At 38.0% G+C, this 23002-nt stretch overlaps 1 protein-coding gene and 1 pseudogene across 1 annotated transcript in view; both read left to right on the top strand.

Moving 5' to 3' along the window:
- The window catches only part of ZNF41 (zinc finger protein 41), a 33351-nt gene extending 13523 nt beyond the window's left edge, over positions 1–19828 (top strand). Inside the window, exons 3-5 of the mRNA XM_045860395.1 lie at positions 9955–10081; positions 10350–10445; positions 14594–19828. Coding sequence (XP_045716351.1) covers positions 9955–10081; positions 10350–10445; positions 14594–16641 — 2271 coding nt within the window. The 3' untranslated portion in view covers positions 16642–19828. The remainder of the gene's footprint in view (positions 1–9954; positions 10082–10349; positions 10446–14593) is intronic.
- A 1201-nt stretch (positions 19829–21029) lies between these two features.
- On the top strand, positions 21030–22550 carry LOC123832649 (annotated as a pseudogene).
- The last annotated feature ends 452 nt before the right edge of the window (positions 22551–23002 follow it).

The following is a 23002-nucleotide window of genomic DNA, read 5'->3' as shown; positions in this document are numbered from 1 at the left end:
ACCCAGGCATATGCCCCAACTGGAAATTGAACCAGCAATCCCCTGGTTCGAAGCCCACACTCAATCCACTGAGCTACACCAGTCAGGACGGATAATATAAAACTTTAAAAATTTATTTTTTTTATTATTTCATAATTTTACTATTTCACAATAAAATGTTAGAATACACAGGTAAGCAAATAAAAGAGAATAAAACATTATTTGTAATTCCAGCATTACCCAAAATGAACTAGTGTTAACATTTAGCTATATTTTCTTTCAGTTGTTTTTAATTTGTATGTGCATTGGTGCATGTATAGGGGTATAGTTTGGGGCTGTGAGTATGCATATATACCGTATACATATATATTATATAGCTCAAGTTTGAAAATGGAACCATAGTATTTGGTGCCTCCTTTTTAACTTGGCAGTTTAACATAATTTTCTAGGCAATAAATATTTTTCTTCATATACACATGATGCATAGCATTATGTCTTTTGGATAAACTATAATTAATTTAACCAATCTATTATATGTACATTTAAAGTGTTTCAGGTTTTCTGTTGTGATTAAAACTGCTGTGTTGAAATTCCTACACTTAAATCTTTTTGCCCAAGTCACTGAAATTATATTTTGAGTCAAAGCTATAATGTCATTGAGTGTTAAACAAAACACTTCTACCCAGTGGAAAATCACCCTTGGCTAGGCTCTGCTCCATCATGGAGTCAGTTACAGGGCCACAGATTGGGGCTACACCAATGTGGTCCTCCCCAGTCCTTCTGGATATGGCCTCTTGCCCAGCTGATGTGAGGGAAATTCTAGGTGAATGATTCTGGGCTCTGCAAGGCACATTTTTCCACTCATATCTTCCTTCCCAACCACAGATCTCTGCCTCTTTTCAAGAAAAGATAGAAATTAGTCCTGGCTGGTGTGGCTCAGTGGATTGAATGCTGGCCTGCAAACCAAAAGGTCACCAGTTCAATTCCCTGTCAGGGCACATGCCTGGATTGCAGGCCAGGCCCCCAGTAGGGGGCATATGAGAGGTAACCACACATTGATGTTTCTCTTCGTCTCTTTCTCCCTCCCTTCCCCTTTCTCTAAAAATAAATAAATAAAATCTTTAAAGAAAAAAGAAATTATCAAGACCCTAGTGAATAGTATTTATTCAGTTATTATGTGTCAGGATCTTGTTTTTTTCATTAGATATCAGGGAGGAGGGAATGGGCACATATACCAAGGAACCAATAAAAATGTCCCCAGGAATAGGGAACAGCTGGTTCGATCAAGAAATAGTGGCTGAAGCCAGAAAATAAGCAGAAGGGGTCAGTAAAAGAAAAGGGTGAGGGATAGCCACAGGGAACAGCTAGAGGGACCAGGGTGCACTTACTGGAGATGAAGTATAGCCAAGGGACCTTGAGGACAGGTAGGAGTGCAATAGAGGAGACAGAAGAAATGGGAAACATAAGTCAGAGGTCGGGGAGCAGCAGAGAGACTAAGAAACAGTTGTCAGAAGTGGTGATAGTGGTGTGCAAGTGAAAGCAAGAGGGTCCAATAACAATTAGGGATCTCAACATAGGAGGAGAGACCAGGAGATGAAGGAACTGAATAGCAGCCAGAGGGAGCCGGGACCATCCAGAGGGATGAAGAAGCAGAAGACTCAGTTAAATAGAAAAAGCAAAAAGGTTCAGTGTGCTGGGTAAGAGCTTGCAGGATAAGCAACTTTGTGTGGTACCAGGGTGTAGAGGAAAATCTGGGGAGATGGGAAATGCAGAGACACCGGGGAATAAGAAATGGAAAGATGAATCTTGGAGCCAGTAGCTGCCAAAGGAAGCATGGACCAGCTGTTGAGGCTGTAGAACAGGTAGAGGAGCAGGGAAGGAAATGACCCATGGGACAGTTGGAGAGGCAGAGAAGGACTTAGAAGGCTGAGGAATAGCTGAAGGCACTAGGGGCCATATGGAACACAGAGCAGCTTCTGAGGTCTAAGACCAGCCAGAGGGAACAGCAAAGGTATGCTGGGTGTCCACCAGAGGTCCCAGACTAACTAGAAGCCTAGGGAATGAGAGACATGACCATTAAAACTGTCTTGTGTGTAATAACACCCTGACTGACTAGACAACTGATAGAAGGACCAGAGAACACACAGAAGGCATAGTATTGGTTCTTGAAGCTAGTTAGCAACCAAAGGCTCCAGGCACCAGGCACTGAAGCTAAGGACAGTAGAATTCAGAAAGAGGCTGGGAATCAGTCAGATGTCCCCAGGATAGGGTGACAGGGGTGTCCTGGGATGGGAGACTTCCAGTGCTAAAATAGGGAAAGTCCTGGGCAAACTGGGACTGTCTGTCACCCTGCCCAAGAAATAGAGTACCCAGCCAATAGTCAGACATAATGTAAGTGATGCAGCAGAAAAAAGTACAGAATCCAGCCATGGCACAGGCCACACAGAAATAGTATAATTTCATGGTCAAGAGCCTAGGAGCCAATTGACCCACACTCCACAAAGTGTGGTCCATGGACCAGAAATAGCAACATCAGTTGAGAATGAATTAGCAATGTATTTAAGAACTGCTGAAGAAGCAAAAAAGAATCTAGACTAAAGAACAGTCAGAGGACTCAAATGGCAGTTAGTCTGTGTCTAGTAGAAGAAGTGAGAAAAGCTCATCAGGACCAGAGAACAGGCAAATGGACCCAATCTAAAGATAGTAGAGGAGTAAGTGGAAATTACACTAACCTCCTCCCAGGACCAATCTGGAATTACAACTATGGTACTTCATTTTGCCATGTTTAATGTGTACCCACATTTTGTGCACATTATTCACAGGATTATTATACCTGTGGTATGTAATCGTTGTACCCATGTATAATGCACATCCTTATTTTTCCCCCAAAATTTTGGGCAAAACAGTGAATATTATACATGGCAAAATACAGTAAATTGTAGAGAAATCATTTGGAATAAACAACTGAACAGTAGCTGGAGAGAAGCCTTATACCTATGAACAGACAGAAGAAATCACTTCACCACAACGTGACTGGTATGGAGTGTGGAGGAGACGCAAGAGGGCTTTGTGGGCTCTCATGGGTGGCAGCTGAAGTGCCAGAGGGAAATTTTAGTGGCTGGGGGGTTCCCCTTGAGAAGTGTGGGGTCTAAGCCCCAAGATAGGCTCCCTAGCCTACCTTGGAAAGGAACCCAGATAACATCCAGCTGTGAAAAGTGGCAGGGTTTCTGTTGTCCAGGGAGAGATGGTTAGAGACACAGAGAACCTCTTAAAGGACCAACCCCCCCAAATTTGTTTGTAGCCACTTATTCTGGGCTCCGGCAAAGGGAGGGCAAAGTAGACACTTGAGGAGTCTGGGGATGGTGGCTTTGGGAAGAAAATGGAGGGAGCAACCACCAGGATCCCTGTTCTGAGTCATCCCCCATACTGCAGGAGCCATCTTGCTCAGGCAGAGCAGTTCCCTCCAAGTGGCATTAGCCTGAGGGGGGAGCAATAGCCCCGTCTACAGGAATTACTCTGGCCTACCCTGTGTGCTTAAGCCTGACAGCTGATTATAGATTGACTAGATTAATAACTGAAGGAAACAGCCACAAATTGTGGGTCACTGGTAGTCTTGAATAGGTTGCCTAGGGCCAGACAGGGACACCATCTGACAACACCAGGGGCAGATCCAGAAAGAGAGGATGGGGTAAACACTAGATTCTACTGAGATGAATTCCACTGCAGTCTTCAGGACTTGCATTATTTTCTCTCCTGCATAGTTTTTTAATATTCATTTCTTGTCCTTCAAATCTGTGCCTATTAGGTTACTAGTTTTTATGTTATAGTTTATTTCAAGTCTCATAATTTGCTCCTCCCTTCTTATTTTTGTTTTAAATTTTATTTTCTCTTTTGCTATGACTTATTTCCATTCCATACTCTTACTACTTCTACCCACTCCAGCCTCTCAAAACCATTTTTCTTATCATTAGTCTGCCATCTGCCACCTTGCTCACCTCTGTCCTCCAGCCACCACCTTGCTGTGAGTCTTCTCTGCCCTGGCTGCCCATCTCCACCCCTCCTACCAGTCTGAATGAATGTTTTTTCTTTAACTCCTTCATTTTTGGACTTCCATACAGTTCAATTTTCAGGCAGTTTTTATTATTTTTTGTTTTTAAATTTGTTGTTGTCCTTCTTTTGATTGTGTGAACAGTTTCTTAGCCTTTCCTTGACTTCCGTGACACTGACAGTTTTGAAGAATGTCTCTCAATTTCAGTTTGTTTCTTGCTTCTGCATAATTAGACTTGTGTTATTCATTTTTGTCAGGAACATCACAGAAATGATGTTCTGGCCTTCTCAGTGCCTCATGTCAGAAGGCATTTAATATCAATTTATCTCTTATTGATATTAACTTTGATCACCTGGCTAAGATGCTATCTGCCAGGTACTATGAAGTTACCATCTTTCCCTTTGTAATTAATAACTATTTTGTTGGGAGATCCTTTTAGACTATGTAAATATCCTATTTCTCATAATTTTGTCCACTGGATTTAACATCCACTGATGATTTTTGCCTGCAACAATTAGTAGTTGCTGTTTCCCTATGGTGTATGGGAAACATTCCTTACTTTGATACTGAAAGGACAGTGTCCCAGGCACAGTGAGCACACTTTGATTTGCCATTTGTCACTAATAGGCACTAGATCTGCTTGTTCCTATAAGTGGAGAAATGACTGACTACAGGATTGGAACAGGGAGTGTACAAAATTATCCGGAGGAACTCAGTGCTGGAGAGTAATGAGGTGCTCAAAAGATGGGGGCATGTCAAAACCACAGAGGAGTCAGGTTGAAGGAGTTCTCTGGACAAATCTGGGACAATTTGAGTAGCAATATAAATAATGATAGTAATAGAGTATAACCTGCTGAGTAAAGTAGGAAGTCACTAGTCCATGTGATAAGTAGGTAGATAGGTGGACAGATAGATAAGAAAGAAGTAAATTCTTCTTTTAATAGCATCCTGATCTTTTGTGGTGTGTCCACTAACTTCTCCAATCTTTCTGAAGATAATATTGTTAATTTGTTACAAACTTTTTATTTTGAAATCATTGTAAATTTATAGAAAGTTGCAAAGATGGTACAGAAAGGTCCTATGTAACACTTTGCCCAGTTTCCCCCAATGGTTACATCCTTCATCACTAGAGTCCTGTATGGCAAACAGGAAACTGACATTGATACAGTGTGTGTAGTTCGCTGCCATTTTATACACGTGTAGATTCCTGTGCAATAATCCAGATATAGAACTATTCCATCACCACATAGGTCTACTGGTGTGTTGACATTTTACCAGTTACAGTGAAATATAAAAAACTTACCTGCCTTTAAGTCCCTTTACCCTCACAGTTTATAATAAAATTGTCTTAAATATTTCCTCTACATACATGGAGATCCACATCAAACAATGTTAGACTTTTTGCTCTAAACTTCAAATATAATTTAGAACACTCAAGAGCAGAAGGAAAGCCTGTTGTATTTATCCATATATTTGTTCTTTCCATTTTTTCTTTCTGATGTTCCAAGAGTCCTTTTATCATCTCCTTTCTGCTTAGAGAACTTCCTTTAGCCTTTCTTTTAGGGTAGGTCTACTGGCAACACATATTCTTAGTCTTCATTCATTGGGGAATGTCTTGATTTCCCCTTCATTTCTTCTTTTTTCTCTTTTTAAATTTGTATTGATATTTTAGGGGGGAAGAGAGAGAAGGTGGAGCATTGATTTTGTTGTCCTACCCACTCATGCATTCACTGGTTGCTTCTTGTATGTGCCCTGACCAGGGATTGAACCCACAACCTTTATATCAGGACAACGCTCCAACCAACTGAGCCACCCAGCCAGGGCCATTTCTTCTTTTAATAAAAGTTTTACTGAGCTCTGGCTCGTGTGGCTCAGTGGACTGAGCACTGGCCTGTGAACCAAAGGGTCGCTAGTTTGATTCCCAGTCAGGGCACATGCCTGTGCTGTGGGCCAGGTCCCTAGGAGGGGGCGTGTGAGAGGCAACCACACATTGATGTTTTTCTCCTTCAGTTCCTCCTTCCCTTCCCCTCTCTCTAAAAATAAATAAATTAATTAATTAAAAATGAAATAAAATGAGCTTTATTGAGATATAATTCACATGCCATACAATTTACCCAAAGTATGCAGTTCAATGTGTTTTTTTGTATATTTATAAATATGTGTAACCATTACTACAATCAGTTTTAGAGCATTTCCATCACCTCAAAAAGAAACCCTATACATACCCTTAGCAATCACTCCCCTTCCTTGTTTCCCCACTCCCTACCTCTCCCAACTCTATGAAACCACTACTTTTTGTCTCTATAGACTTCACTATTCTAGACATTTTGTATGAATTGATCTTTGTGTATGGATTCTTTCACTCAACATAATGTTTCAGTGTTCATTCATGTTGTAGTGTGTATCAGTATTTCATTCCCTTTTATGACTGTATAATATTCCATGGTACAGATATACCACCTTGTGTTTACCCATTTGTCAGCCAATGTACATTTGGATTGTTTCCACCTTTTGGATATTATAAGCAATACTGCTATAAACATTTGTGTACAAGTTTTTATGTGGACATATATTTTCATTTATCTTGAGTAGAATTGCTAGACCAAATGATAACTTGTATTTAATCATTTGAGGAACTACCAAACTGTTTTTGAAAGCAGGTCTACCATTTTACATCCCACCAGCAATGTGTGAAGGTTCTAATTTCCCTACATTTTCATCAACACATGTTATTATCTGTCTTTTTAACTCTAGTTATACTAGTAGATGTGAGGTGAAATCTCAATGTAGCTTTGATTTGTATTTTCCTGATAATCGATGATGTCAAGCATCTATTCATGTGTTTGTTAACTATTACCTCTTTATTTCCGAAGTGTAATTTTGCTAGACCCAGAATTCAGGGTTGACAGTTCTTTTCTTTCACACTTGAAAAATGTTGTGCCACTTCCTTCTCACCTCCATGGTTTTGATGAGCAATTCTCTCTTACTTTGTTTTTCCCCCTGTAGGTAAGGTGTCATTCTCTCTTGCTGATTTTAAGACTGTTTTCTGAATTTAGATTTCTGAAGTTTGATTATAGTGTGTCTCTGTGTAGTTTTTTGGTTTATTCTTCTGGGGTTTGCTCAGCTTCTGGACTCTCTAAGTTGATATCACTTGTCAAATTTGAGAAATTTTAAGCCATAATTTCTTCAAATACTTTTTCAACCCTAAACTTCTTCTCCTTTCCCTCTGAGACTCCAATGACATCAATGCCAGATCTTTTGTTATAGTCTCATAGGTCCCTGAGACTGCTCATTTTTTCCCCCAGTTTTCTTTCAGTTATTCAAATTGGATCATTTGTATTTTTCTATTGTCAAAATGTCTGATTATTTTCCTTTGTCCTCTTTATTCTGCTTTTGAGCTATTGAGCTTGTCCACTGAGTTTTAAATTTTTAGTTATTATATTTTTTCAGTTCTAAAATTTCCATTCAGTTCTTTTTTATATCTTCTATTTCTTTGCTAAGACATTCTATTTTTGCATTGTAATGGCTACTTTAAAAATCTTGTCAGATAATTCTAACATCTGTATCATCTTGGTATTGGTGTCTATTGTCTCTTCTCATTAAAGTTGGGATTTTCTTGCTTCTTCATATGATACCTGATTTTTAATTATGTCATGGATATCTTGGGAAGTATGAGACTCTGGATATTATTTAAATCTTGTGTTTAGCAGGCCTCTGCTGACTCCATTCTGCTAGAAAAGGAGAATCTCCTTCTTACTGCCAGATGGAGGCAGAAGTTCAGGCATCTCAGAGGGGAATGAACACCTTGTTGCTGCTGGGTTGGGATGGAAATCAAAGATCTTCACTTAGCCTAAACTGACACTATGGAGGAGGGGCCTCATTACCCCCAGGAAAGGATGAAATTCTAAGCTCCTTACTCAGCTTTTGCTGATGGGAATGGTGATAGGGGCCACACTTTTCCTGTGATGCTTGGCTGGAATAGGGCAATTATTATCAAAAACTTTCCTTCTTGTTGCATTGCCCCATTTCCTGGTCCTTTTGCTAGAGAGAGCAGGCTTTGGAGGGGCAGCTTTTGTCTATGCCAACTGGGTTTCTGGGTTTCCAGCCCTTCACAGCACCTAGTCCAGGATATATGGGACAAAAAGAAAACACAGGAAAACCACTATTGTGTCATTTGACAGGTTCTGAGGTCCCTAGCCAGTTTACCTTCTCTCCAACTGATAGAGTCTTCTTTTTTTCTTTTTTAAGATTTTTAATTAATTTATTTTTAGAGAGAGGGAAAGGGAAGGAGAAAGAGAGGGAGAGAAACATCAATGTGCAGTTGCCTCTTGCGCTGGCCCGTGACCTGGCCTACAACCCAGGCACGTGCCCTGATTGGGAATCAAACCACTGACACTTTGGTTCGCAGGCTGACACTCAATCCACTGAGCCACACCAGCCAGGGCTGACAGAGTCTTCTTATCTTTGTTTTACATATAATGTCCAGGGCTTTCAGTTGTACTTAGCAAATTGGAGCAAGGGAGAATCATGTCTATTCCACTTTTGTTCAATTGGCAATTTTTAACTTAATTTTTTTGAACAGTTAACACATTCTTTTGGTTTTCTTCCCCAACACCTCAGATCTCCTTAGTACAGAAAACTGGTCCTGATTAGTTTGTGGGTGGGGTATATCTTTAGAGATTATGCAAATAAATACAACAAAAAAATCTTTAACATTTTCCCACAAAGACAGTAGATACTGTTATATTAAACACTGATTTTTTTAAGTACTGGGTTTTTTTACCTTTTTATCATGAAATATTACATACATTTTAAATAATGCTGCTGTAAATATTTTTGAACATGCCTCCTGCCCCATATGTACACATCTTTAAATTGGGCATATTTCCATGAGTAGAATCACTGTGTCCTAGTGTATGCATGTCTTCAGCATTACCAGATGAAACCAAAATATTTTCCAATATGGTTGTACCAATTTACATGGCCATGGGTAATGCAAGAGTTCTCATTGCATCATATTATCTTCATTACTTTGCATTTTTAGCCCTTTTCATTGAAAACATTATAAGGGTTGTGAAGTGGTATCTCATTGTGGTTTGAATTTGCATTCTCTGGTTAACTGAGGTTAAGCCCTTGCTATGTGTCTATTGACACTTTGGATTTACTCTTTTGTAAAATGCCCATTCAAATCCTTTCCCCACTTTCTGCTAGGTGGTCTCTTTTCTTCCTATTGGTTTGTGAAAGTTATTTATATCCTCTAAATAAGAGATTTTGTCAATAATATTTGTTGAAGATATCTTCTATTCTGTGGCTTTCCTTTTTCCCCTCTTATAATGCTATCTTTTAAATGAATAGAAGTTTTAAACTTTATTATAGACAGACTTATCAATCTTTTTCTTTATGGTTAATGTTTTTAGTATCCCATTTGAGAATTATTTTCCTAAACCAACATCATGAAGATATTTGTCTATATTGTCTTTTAAAGTGCTTATTGTTTTGCGTTTCCCCCATACATTTCTTCCAAATGCCTTTTAGCACCCTTTGTGTCTCCCTGTGTTGGTGTTCAAGTCTTTAATTTTTTCTATATTTTATTCAACTCTATTGCCATTGCTTAGCACAGAATTGACCAGCAAATATATTGTATCTTGTTCTTACATTAACTAGAAGACATAAAGAGAACCCATATTAATCCCAATTTTTTTTAAAAAAATGAATGACTGAATGAATAAGTAAATGAATGTAGTATGCAATGAATATCAAGATACTTCAATAAGTTTTTTTCTCAGAAAATAAAAATGCAAAACTAGGTACTAGTGAAAACCCCATGATACATTACAGTAAAAATCATTAAAAAGAACTTCCTATTTATCTTCCTATTATAGCCCCCTGCTGACCACGTTGTTTTGAACAGGATTGTATTGTTACAGGTCTCAGTATCATTCGAGGATGTGACTGTGGACTTTAGCAGGGAGGAGTGGCAGCACTTGGACCCTGTTCAGAGGCGCCTATACCAGGATGTGACACTAGAGAACTATAACCACCTGCTCTCAGTTGGTAAGCACAGCCACCTATGTGTCTGTCAGGGGCCTCAGTGAGGCTATTTGCATTCTCAGCTGCTGAGTGTTCTGGGTCATTGCAAGTGTGTGATGATATTATTGTCCTTGATTTGTCTGACACTCTTCAGTCCTTTTTCACCTCTGTGATTATTACTTTATTCCCAGTGAAATGTAATTACTTTTCTGAAGAGCAAATGGAATTGTCATTGAAAGGTCCCTGAAGTCCATTTAGCTGGACTCAATCTTGTGTCATGTCCTGTTAACAGGGTACCAAGTTCCCAAACCGGAGGTCATCTTCAAGTTGGAGCAAGGAGAAGGACTGTGGACATTGGAGAGGGAAACCCCACATCAGAGCTGTTCAGGTGAGTGAGTGTGGTTCAGGCAGATGGGGGACATGGAAATAAATCTCAATTTTGTAGGAGACATTGGTACCTTCCAAAGGCTGTGAAGATAACTTGTCTTGGAAGCAGTAAACTTTTGTAGTTGTTTGGGGGATAGGTGACAGAAGACCCTAAATACCATCTGATACCTAAATGCCATCTCCAGCTATGACCCAGCTATTGCCATATCTCTTCTGTTGGCTTTTTGACAAGAAAGCTATCTCCAATCCTGTACACTGGATCACATACATACCACCCTATTTAATATAGCACCTTTTTATACTTCCTACTCCACCTCCATCCCCCTTATCTTAGATTCTTTCCTTGTACATTCAGATATATTTAAATTTCTTTCTTTTTATTCCAATTCCCCATATTCATTACTTATGCCTCCTCCCATGGGCACCTGGTCCAATGTATTTGATCTTTGAATTTGTGTGGTATTTCTCTTAAAGCCTGAAGTATTGGTTTATGAGTATGTACTTTTAGTATATATAAATTATTTTCTGCTATGTGTCTTAATTGTGTTCCTTTTTTTCACTTGTTATCTTTTGTCCTTTTGATGATAGCCATTCTAACAGATGTGAGGTGATACCATTATGGTTTCGATTTCCCTGATGATCAGTGGTATTGGGCACCTTTTCATGAACCTGTTGTTCATCTGTATATTTTCTTGGAAAACTTTCTATTTAGTTCCTCTGGCCTTTTTAAAATTGAATTGGATTAGAGGGTTGGTTTGTTTTGTTATTGCGTTATGTGAGTTCTTTATATTTTGGATATTAACCTTTCATCAGATGTACGATTTGCAAATATTTTCTCCTATTACCTAGGTTGCTCTTAATTTTGCTGATTGTTTCTTTGGATTTACATTTTTAACATTTTCTTTATGTTTAACACATTTATTGTCTTCACTGAATCTTACTCTATTCTGTGCTCTGTTTGTTGAGATGATACATTTTCACCCTGTGATCAGGTATCACTGTTCCATGAAATGGCTCTTAATTACTTCAGCATATATGGCTCTTTTCTTTTTCTCTTCCTCCATCTCATGGGAACTTAGAGAAAAAGCACAGGATTTTAGACTATGTGATAACTGAGGCTTTTAACTCTGTTTTTACAAAGTTCCCAGAATTAAGACCTTGTTTCTATTGTATAATTCAGGGTCTGATCAGAAGAGAGAAACCACATACTAATTTGAACCGGGAAGTTTAACAGAAAGAATTATTAGCTATAATGAGATTGAACTAACAAGGGGTGGCTAGTAAAAGTAAATAGAACTCTAAAGAATAAAGAAATAGCAGGAATAAGGAACAGCCAGTACCTCTACTATTGTGATGCAGCACCCAAGCAAATGCCTCCCCTGCTTCCAAGGGATGAGATCCAGACTTTGCTACAAGGGCACAGCTGTGGTTCACAGCATGACAGAAGAATTTCTGTGGTGCCATGCTGGCAGGAGTTGCTGGAAATCTTCCCTCTGGGGTTTCAGAAAGCGGATCATGGGGAAGTGTCTTGCTGAAGGTATTACACTACCAATCATCTGAGCAGCATGCCAAGGTAAACCGCTGGGTGCTGCTGGCTGCAATACACTGTAGGGGTTAGGTGCTGGAGAAGTTATCAATTACAGACAGGAACTGAGCTCTAGAGAAGCCACCCACACTGCAAGACCTGGGTGCCGGAGAAGTTGCATGTGCATCATGAGCCAGATACTAGCAAAGCTGCCCACACTGCTCTCTCTGAAAGAGTGTGCTAACTGAGCCTACTAGAATGAGGAAGCAAAACCACTCTCCCCTGTGATGTCTCTCCATTACCTTCCACTGACCAAGCTCATCATTGTACCAGCTGACAAGGGAAAAACATACATAAAGAGACTCAGGTCCATTTTTGTAGAGTGGACAAGGAAGCATGAATTTGGAATTGAGAGGCAATAAATTGATAACTGGCACACTTATTCTTCAGTTTCCCAGAGTGAAGCATGGAAATTATTTAGTAAATTTAAACTTAAATTTATTGAATTTGGGGAGATAGAGGAGGATATTTTACTCTTTTTCAGAAGGATTGTTCAAGTGTCTGCTAGGAGGCATTCAAAGAACCATAGAATATATTTGGAAAGGGAAGACAGCTGCATAATATGTTAATGATTTCAGTCTTTGTGTATTAATATTTTCTTTTATAACACAAAACTATACCAAATTGAGTATCAATGTGTGTGGTGCCATATTTCTTTATATGTTCATAGCAGATACAACCTCCCCAGAGATGTACTGAAATTAGAAGTAATATTGTGGGCAATCAATTTTGAATATGCACAGAGGAGTAAAACAACAAGCTTAACATAAATGTATATCCTCTCATATAGTAATTCTGAAGTGAATAGGTTCATTCAACAAGTCAACCTTAATCCTGACATATCACTCATAGACCATGTTCCAAATCATTGTTCTAGCATCTCCTAGGGCATTGTTGTCACTTGCATGGTTTATGTTGAGTCATTATTGCATTCAGTGGGGAGGGAAAGGAGGAATACAGAAAATTTGTCTACTGTCTTAAGGCCAGATATGGAAGTTTCACATATCAATCACTTTTGCTTATACTCCACTGGTGAGAACAAAGTAAAGATGGTCAATGTAATGCCCAGCTACATTCTGTTACTATAAAATAAGAGGTAAATTGATTTTGATGGATGGCTTGAAGTTTCTACAAAAGATGGCTTTCCTTCTATTATTTTACTCTTGTTAAAAGCATATATTTCTGGGACCAAAAAAAAACCTTGCAGCTGGCTATATAAGTGGAGCCACAGATACCTATTTACTGTTTGTCTATGTCAAGATGGCTGGTGTTGTAAGAGTTTTTCTTATAGATATAAAAGAATTGATGTTTGATGCACGTAAGTTTAATGTTGATGCTTATAATGGTTCAGAGAGAAAAGCAAGAAGCAGAGAGATTAGTAAGGTTTTAGAGTTGATGTGTAATAAGGACATATGAAGTCTGTCTGGAAAGAGTACAGCCATTGTTAATGTAATGAGAACGGATTGTGCAACACTGATGTAACCTGGCAGCCAAGGAGAGTGGACTGGAATGTACATGTGTGAATAATGATGACTTCACTGTACTAGTCAGTGGGGTGGGTAGACACCATTGAGAGAGCATGTGTATTCTGTGGCCATCACATTCAAAATGATGGAGTGAGCAGAGCAATGAATCTGCATCAGAGTTTGCTTTAAGCTTGAATATTCCTCTATGGAAACTATTAAAATGACTCAGAATGCCACAGCTATGGGCAACTGGTGATTGGCAGCTTCATCATAACAACACGCCTGCTCATGGATCACCGCTTGTGCAGAGTTTTTTTGTGAAACATGAAATCACCCAGGTGACTCAGGCCCACTACAGCCCAGATTTGGTGCTCTGTGACTTCTGGCTTTTCCTAAAACTAAAACCACCTTTTAAAGGGAACAGACTTCAGACCCTTGATGAGATTCAGGAAAACATCATGGGGCAGCTTATGGCAATTGGGAGAAATGTGTAAGGTCCCAAGGTGCCTACTTTGAAGGGGACTAAGACATCATTTTCCTATGTACAGTGTTTCTTGTATCTTGTATCTTGTTCTATAAATGTCCCTATTGTTCATAGAACATAGCTGGATACCTTCTGGACAGACCTTGTATAATCTGAAATATTTCTTGCATGCCAGGCTTCCCTTTAACAGGCTTTAGTTTCTTCTTCTGGTTACTTGTTTCATTATCCAGACCTTCTACTAGTGGATATGAGTTCCCAGGGTTCAAATCCCATCTCTCTCACTTATTTGGCTATTTGATTTTCAACAAGTTACATAACTTCTCTGTGTTTGTTTTCTCACCTGTGAAACATGATTGATAATGATAGCTACCTCTTAGAGTTTAGTGAGGATTGAATGAACTGTTATGTGTAAAGCACTTGGAACAGTGCCCACTGCATCACAAATGTTATATAATTGTTTTGTATATAGTGAGTGTTCTACAAGAATTTTATATTACTGCATTATCACTATTTTCATTATTGTCATATGGACTCTGTGTTCATCTTGTCTGAATTACATGTACCCTCTATCCTCTGCTAATTATTCTTTGAGTCATTTTCCTTTTTCTTTTTAGATGAAGATATTGGGCAAACCCAACAACAGAGAGTTTCTGGAGAAGTTTTATTCCACTGTGAGAAATTTGGTCAATCCATAGAAGATTCATTGTGTTCCATTTTAGAATTGTGGCAAGATAATGACCAGCTAGAGAGAGATCCAGAAAAGCAAAATAACCCTGTAAGTCATGTGAAAGTATTCATTGAAGAGAGTGGCTATGAATGTAAAAACTTTGAAAAACTAATTCATATGAGTACCAAGATTGTTCCTTCAATTAAAAGACTCCATAACTATGACACATTTGGAAAGGGTTTGAAGCATACTTTAAACTTACATAATCATAATAAAAGCAATGCAACAATGAGCCTTGATAAGATTTTTGGAAATGGCAACAATTTCACTCATAGCTCTTCCTGCACTAAGAATGACAATGCTAATACTAGAACAAATGCTTGTGAACATAATCAATGTAGGAAACATCTTGGCCACAAACAAGCTCTCATCCACCATCAGAAAATTCACATCAGGAGGAAGCTTTGTGTATGTACTGAGTATGTGAAGAGCTTTACCCAGAAGTCAGATCTCTTTGCACATCAGAGAATTAATGCTGGAGAAAAATCTCATGAATGTAACAAAAGTAATAAAGTCTTCAATCAGAATCCCCAAATTGATGTAGCTCAGAGTGTTTATACAAGAGAAAAGTCCTATATATGTACTCATTGTAAGAAGGCCTTTACTCTCAAGTCCAACCTCATTACACATCAGAAAATTCATACTGGGCAGAAACCCTATAAATGCAGTCAATGTGGAAAAGCCTTTTTCCACAGATCGTATCTCTTTAGACATATGAGAATTCATACAGGAGAAAAACCTTATGAATGCAGTGAATGTGGAAGGGGCTTCTCCCAAAATTCAGACCTCAGTATTCACCAGAAAACTCACACTGGAGAGAAACTCTATGCATGCAGTGAGTGTGGGAAAGCCTTCACGAGAAAATCAGCACTCAGGATGCATCAGAGAATTCACACAGGAGAGAAACCCTATGTATGCACTGAATGTGGGAAGGCCTTCATCCAGAAATCACATTTCAATACACATCAGAGAATTCATACTGGAGAGAAGCCTTATGAATGCAATGACTGTGGGAAGTCATTCACTAAGAAGTCACAACTCCATGTGCATCAAAGAATTCACACAGGAGAAAAGCCCTATATATGCACAGAATGTGGGAAGGTCTTTACTCATAGGACAAACCTCACTACTCATCAAAAAACTCATACTGGAGAGAAACCCCATATGTGTGCTGAATGTGGGAAGGCTTTCAGTGATCAGTCAAATCTCATTAAACACCAGAAAACTCATACTGGAGAGAAACCCTATAAATGCAATGGTTGTGGAAAAGCCTTCATATGGAAGTCACGCCTCAAAATACATCAGAAATCTCATATTGGAGAGAGACACTATGAATGCAATGAATGTGGGAAAGCCTTTATCCAGAAATCAACACTAAGTGTGCATCAGAGAATCCATACAGGAGAGAAACCCTATGTTTGTCCTGACTGTGGGAAGGCCTTCATCCAGAAATCACATTTCATTGCACATCATAGAATTCATACTGGAGAGAAGCCTTATGAATGCAGTGACTGTAGAAAATGCTTCACTAAGAAGTCACAACTCCGTGTGCATCAGAAAATTCACAGAGGAGAGAAACCCAATATATGTACTGAATGTGGGAAAGCCTTCACTGACAGGTCAAATCTCATAACACACCAGAAAATCCATACTAGAGAGAAACCCTATAAATGCAGTGACTGTGGAAAAACCTTCACCTGGAAATCACGCCTCACCATCCATCAGAAATCTCATACTGGAGAGAGACACTATGAATGCAGTAAATGTGGGAAAGCTTTCATCCAGAAAGCAACACTAAGTATGCATCAGTTAATTCACACAGGAAAGAAACCCGATGCTTGTACAGAATGTCAAAAGGCTTTCACTGACAGATCAAATCTCATTAAACACCAGAAAACTCATAGTGGAGAAAAAAATTATAAAAGCAGTGACTGAAAAAAAGCCTTCAGCTGGAAATTGTAACCAGGTATGCATCAGATGGCTCATAGTGGAGAAGAGAAGTGCCTGATGACACAATCATTGTGTATGGGGAAATAGATGCGACAGACTACAGGTGAAGTGGACAGAAAGCAAACAAAGCCAAGTATCCCCCAAAACCAAATAACTACATTACCACAGTTAATACACAATTTTATGTGTAGGGAAACTTCAATAAAACCTTTCGACAATAGTCCTGTTTGGTTTCATGACCCATGCAGGGGCTCTCAAGCTCCTGTAAATAGTAGAAATAGGGACCCCAGAAGATGATTTTTAATCTCTTATGTTTCACTTTTTGAATAAGGAACTTTATAAATTTAGCATTGATTAGTTCTTCATACCCTGGAATGTAAAAGTATTCAATATTGGACAAAATTTTTCAAATTTCTAGGGTGGGGCAAAAACGTTTTCATTGTCTAAATACCTGCAGGCACAGAAGTCAAAGCAAAAATCTACTTTGGAATGCAGACCTGTGAGTAGAAGCCAGGAGTTTTTGTGATCATTGACATTCAAGACACAGAAAAGACTGCATGAACTATTCTTTCTCTTCCCTTTGAGAAGTCACCATGGTATGTTTCTTAAAAATGAAACTGTAAAACTTAAAGTTAAGTCTGACTTTATGCATTGGCAAATTAGAAAAAGCTCTAGCTTATGTTACAAGAATACAGTTATTACATGTTGCACACATCTAAAGGTGGCAATTGTTCACTCATGAATTCCATGATGTGGCAACAGGTGATGATTCACACTAAAAAAAAAACATGCATACCTTCTAACCTGTACCCCAAAACCTATCATTTATGTAAATTGCACACCACAGACTTCTTATTTCTTTATTGACTGACCTTGACCCATGAGACTCTGGACTTCCAGTCTCATCCACTGAAGCCTTTGCTTTCTTTGGGATTTTTGTTTGAAAAAGAATGAGTGAGAAATTTGGTTTCAATACATAAAGTTTTTATTTTGTTTTTCTTCCCATTTGATTAAGATACATTCATTTTCTGTATGCATATTAAGGCTACTTTTGTGTGGATTGCTATGGGATAAAGTCATTTTGCATTGTAGTTGGCTAGTTCAAGATATGATTAAAACTCCGTGGCTGGCATAGCTCAGTGGATTGAGCGCAGGCTGTGAACCAAAGTGTCGCAAGTTCGATTCCCAGTCAGGGTACATGCCTGGGTTGCATGCCATGACCCCCAGCAACTGCACATTGATGTTTCTCTCTCTCTCTCTTTCTCCCTCCCTTCCCCCTCTAAAAATAAATAAAATCTTTAAAAAAGATATGATTAAAGCTTATTATAGTTGAATAACTAGAAGACTTTTCTAGAAAGAGCATTGCTTTTTTAAAAGCACTGATATATAGACACTTTCTCATTTTCTCTTAAATGTTTTTAAACAGTACTCATGAGAAAGGGAGTTTTATTTCTCAAATGCAATTTAATTTTATTAAAGTATAATGCATATGGAAAATACATATGTCATAAGCTTACAGCTGAATGAATTCTCACAAATTGAAAATACTCAGATCAAGAAACAGAACATGACCAACACTCTAGAAGCAATCCCTTTGCTCCCTTCTAGGCCTTACTACTGCTTCCACAAGGGTAATCACTGTCCTGACTTCTAGCAGCATAGATTGGTTTTCTCTGTTTTGTATTTTATATACATTAAGTCAAACAATTATATTTCATATTTCAGTGTTTATCTTCTTTCATTCACATTATGAATGTGAGATTCATCTATATTGTTTAATATAGTTGTAGTTAATTCATTGTCATGTTATATTCCACTGTGTGAATATGCTATAATATATTTATCTATCCTACTGTTGATGGACACTTGGATTGTTTGCAGCTTGGGGTTATTAGGAATAGTGCTGCTATAAATATTTTAGTACCTATCTAATGATGAATATATTTACAAATTTCTGTTAAGTATATATCTAGAAATTAAAATGCCAGGTCATAGGGTATCCATATAATCCACTTGAGTTTATAAAACTAGGTTTCCAAAGTGGCTGTACCAACAGCAAATTGTGAAGCAAATTCTAGTTGCTCCACATCTTATCAACACTTGGCATTTTCCACCTTTTTTACTTTAGCCATTATGGTGGCTAAACAGTGATATCACAGTGTTGTTTAATATTTATTTCATTGTCCTCCAATCCCACCATAGTATCTCTCCAAGACAGTTGACTGATATCTGAGTTCCGAGACCCAGCCATGGTCCTCACATGGCTGTACCATTTTACATTCCACCTTCAATAAAAGCAATTAATAAGTTTACTTCTTTTTAAAAAAATTATTGTATTTTTCCATTACCATCTGACCCTCACATACCCTCCTCAGTTTAATTCTTCTCACACACACAAAAGACCAAAACCAGTTGGTTTAATTGGTTAATTACATCAAACATTTGTGAGATAAATAATATCAACACTCCACAAAATCTTTCAGAAAACAGAGGAGAGGGGAATACTTCCAAATTCTATGAGGGCAGTGTTACCCTGATACTTAAGCCATACAAACATATCACAAGAAAAGAAAACTAAAGACCATTATTCCTAATGAACATAGATGTAAAAATCTTCAACAAAATACTAGCAAACTGAATCCAGAAATATGTAAACATATACATCATGACCAACAGGAGTTTACTCTAGTGATGCAAGGCTGCTTCAAAATTCAAAATCATGCAATATAATCTATCATATTTGCAGGCTAAAGAAGAAAAATCATATGATCTACAGGTTCAGTATAACTTTACCCAATTTCCAACAAGTCTTTCTTCCCTAGAAATTTATAAGCTAATTCTAAAATTTATACAGACATAGAAAGGACCAAGAATAGCAAAAAGAAGTTTGCCAAAGAAGAACAAACTGAGAGGAAACTCACCTCCTAATTTCAAAATTATTATAAAAGTATAGTCATCAAGACAGTATGGTACTGGCATGGGGACAAAGACATATTCTGTTAATGGAACAGAATAGAGTCCAGGAGCAAGCCTTCATACTTATGGTACAAATATTCTTTTTTAAAATTTTTCTTTCTTTATTTTTAGACAGAGGGGAAGGAGGGAGAAAGAGAGGGAGAGAGAAACATCAATGTGTGGTTGCCTTTCACCAGCCCCCTATGGGGGCCTGGCCCACAACCCAGGCATGTGCCCTGACTGGGAATTGACCCGGTGACCCTTTGGTTTGCAGGCCTGTGCTCAATCCACTGAAATGCACCAGCCAGAGCTGGTAAAAATATTCTTTACAAAAGTGTAAAGGTAATTCAATAGAGAAAAAAGTCTTTTTAACATTTACTGAAAGGATAATTGGATATTCACATACAAAAAGATGAATTTAAATCTTGTTTAACACCATACTAAAAATTAACTCAGAATGGATCAGAGATGTAAATATAAAAGCTAAAATTATGAAAGTTTTAGCAGAAAAGAGGAGAAAATCTCTGTGTCTTTGTATTAAGCAAGTAATTCTTAGAGAGTATACCATGAATAAAAGAATGATAAATTGGACTTCATCAGAACAAAAAAGGTCTGTACTTCAAAAGACACTATTAAGAAAGGGAAAAGACAAAACAAACTAGGAGAAAATATCTGTAAATCATGTATCTGATAAAGGACTTGTATCCAGAAAATATAAAGAATGCAATAATAAAAAGAAGAAAAACAACCCAGTTTAAAAATGGGCAAAAGGCCCTGACTGGTTTGATTCCATTGGACAATATCCCATAAGGTGATAGATCACCAGTTCAATTCCCAGTTGGGGCACATGCATGGGTTGTGGGCCAGGTCCCTGGTTGGGGCATGCACGAGAGGCAACTGATTGTTGTTTCTGTCACACATTGATGTTTCTCTTCTTCTCTTTTCTAAAAATAAATAAATAAATAAATAAATTTTAAATGGGCAAAAGATTTCAAGAGACATTTGCAACCTAAGTGCCCATCAGTAAACGAGTGGATCAAAAAACTGTGGTGCATTTACACAATGGAATACCACACAGCAGAAAGAAAGAAGGAGCTCCTACCCTTTGTGACAGCATGGATGGAACTGGAGAGCATTATGCTAAGTGAAACAAGCCAGGGGATGGAAGACAAATACCATATGATCTCACCTATAAGTGGAACCTAATCAACAAAATAAACAAGCACAGAAAATACAACCAGAGACATTGAAATAAGAACCTGAAAGTAACCAGAGGGGAGGGTGGAAGAGGGATAATATGGGACAATGGGGAGACCATCAAGGAACATGTATGAAAGACATATGGACAAAGCCAAAGCGGGTGGCTTTGAGGGTGGGAGGCAGGGATGGGTGGGATGGGGTGGCATGGTGGGGTGAAAATGGAGACAATTGTACTCGAACAATAAAAAAAATGATGCACAAATAAGTACATGAAATATGCCCCACATCATTAGTCATAAGAGAAATTTCAATGAAAACCACAATGAAATACCACTTTTTTGCTACAATATATACTAAAATGGCTATAATAAAAAAGACAATAATAACAAATGTTGGTAAAGATATGTAGAATCAGGAGCTTTTATACATTTCTGGTGTGAATGCATTAAAATGGTATAGCCACTTTGGAAAAGTCTAGCAGTTTCTAAAAAGTTGATTATAAATTTACCATAGGACCCAACAATGCCATTCCTATTATGTACCCAAAAGATATGTAACATGTGGTCACACAAGCACTTGCACTTGAATATTCATAAATGCATTATTCATGTGAGGCAAAACAGAGACAATCCCAATATCTATCAACTAGGGACTAGGTAAACAAAATGCAGTATATTTGGCAATAAAAAGGAATAAATACTAATTCAGGCATACCTAGTTTTATTGCATTTCACAGGTGTTGCTTTTTTTTTTACAAACTGAAGGCAAGATCATCCGAAAGATTATGACTCACTTTTTTGCAATACTCTATTACAGTAATCTAGAACTGAACCCACAGTACATCCAAGGTATGCCTGTAAATACTACAACATGGGTGAACCTCAAAAGTATACTAAATGAAATAAGCAAGACACAAAGATCTAATACTGTATTTGTACATTATTTATAGGAAATGTCCAGAAAAGTCAAATATATAGAGATCAATAGATTAGCAGTTGTCTGGAGGTGAAAATGAGAACAGTCATTAACTGTAAACTACTACAAGGAATAATATTATTGGGGTGATATAAATGTTATGGAATTTGATTGTGGTGATGGTTGCAACTGGGTAAGTATAATAAAGGCCATTCAAGTGATCCTTAAATCCATTCCTGTTTAAAGGAGTCTCTGCCATAACATCTGTTGCCACCTATAGCTAGAATAAAGTGTCTTGGAGCCTGTTATATACTTAAGAATAAACTTGTGGATGTCACTGTCAGGCACCCAGTGGTGCTCTGTCTGAGCCTTTGGCAGGCTTTCTGGAAACAAAAATGGCTATGGCCAGCAATTTCTACCTGCACTACTATTTAGGACAAAGGGTGAATTTGAACATGAGTTTCTAGAATTTGAGTTTTGGTCAAACAGCAGTTTAGACATGCCAGTAACAGCAATGACAAAAATGATTTCCTGATCAGAAAAGAGGCCCATGTACAGAAGACTGTGAAGAGAATTACTGATGACAGTGAAATTACAAAAGAAGATGATGCTTTGTGGCCTCCCCCTGACAGGGTTGGCCAACAGAAGCTTGAAATTTGAATTGGAGATTAACACATTTCTTTTACTACATAAAAAATAGGTGCTCTTATTGATGTAAATCAGAGGATTCTGAAGGCCTTTGAGCATTTTACTGTTTGGTGCAGGATATGAAATGTTTAGTTTTTAGTTTTACTGGATTACATTTCAAGATTAAACCAATCTAAGTTATATGTTCTTTGAAGATTTTATTTATTTATTTATTTTTAGAGAGAGGGGAAGGGGGCGGGAAACAGAGGGAGAGAAACATCAATATGTGAGAGATATATCAACCAGTTGCCTCTCACATACCCCTAACTGGGGACTTGGCCTGCAACCCAGACATGTGCCCTGACTGGGAATCGAACCAGCAGTCCTTTGGTTTGCAGGCCAGCACTCAATCCACTGAGCCACACCAGCCAGGGCTAAGTTATATGTTATTTGAACTTGTTGTTATATTTAATTAAAATTTGGGTAAGGGAGGGTTTGTCATTTATAATATTGACATTTTTGTGAATGTGAAACAAATACAACTTTTTGTATGTAAATTGAAAATAAGAAAATATATAAACAACCCTGGCTGATGTGGTTCAGTTGGTTTCAGCATTGTTCTATACACCAAAAGATTTGTGGTTCCATT

The sequence above is a fragment of the Phyllostomus hastatus genome, unplaced genomic scaffold (assembly GCF_019186645.2).
Source record: "Phyllostomus hastatus isolate PE091 unplaced genomic scaffold, TTU_PhHast_1.1 phas_scaffold_200, whole genome shotgun sequence".
NCBI lineage: Eukaryota > Metazoa > Chordata > Mammalia > Chiroptera > Phyllostomidae > Phyllostomus > Phyllostomus hastatus.
This window is presented reverse-complemented; position numbering and strand designations above follow the sequence as displayed.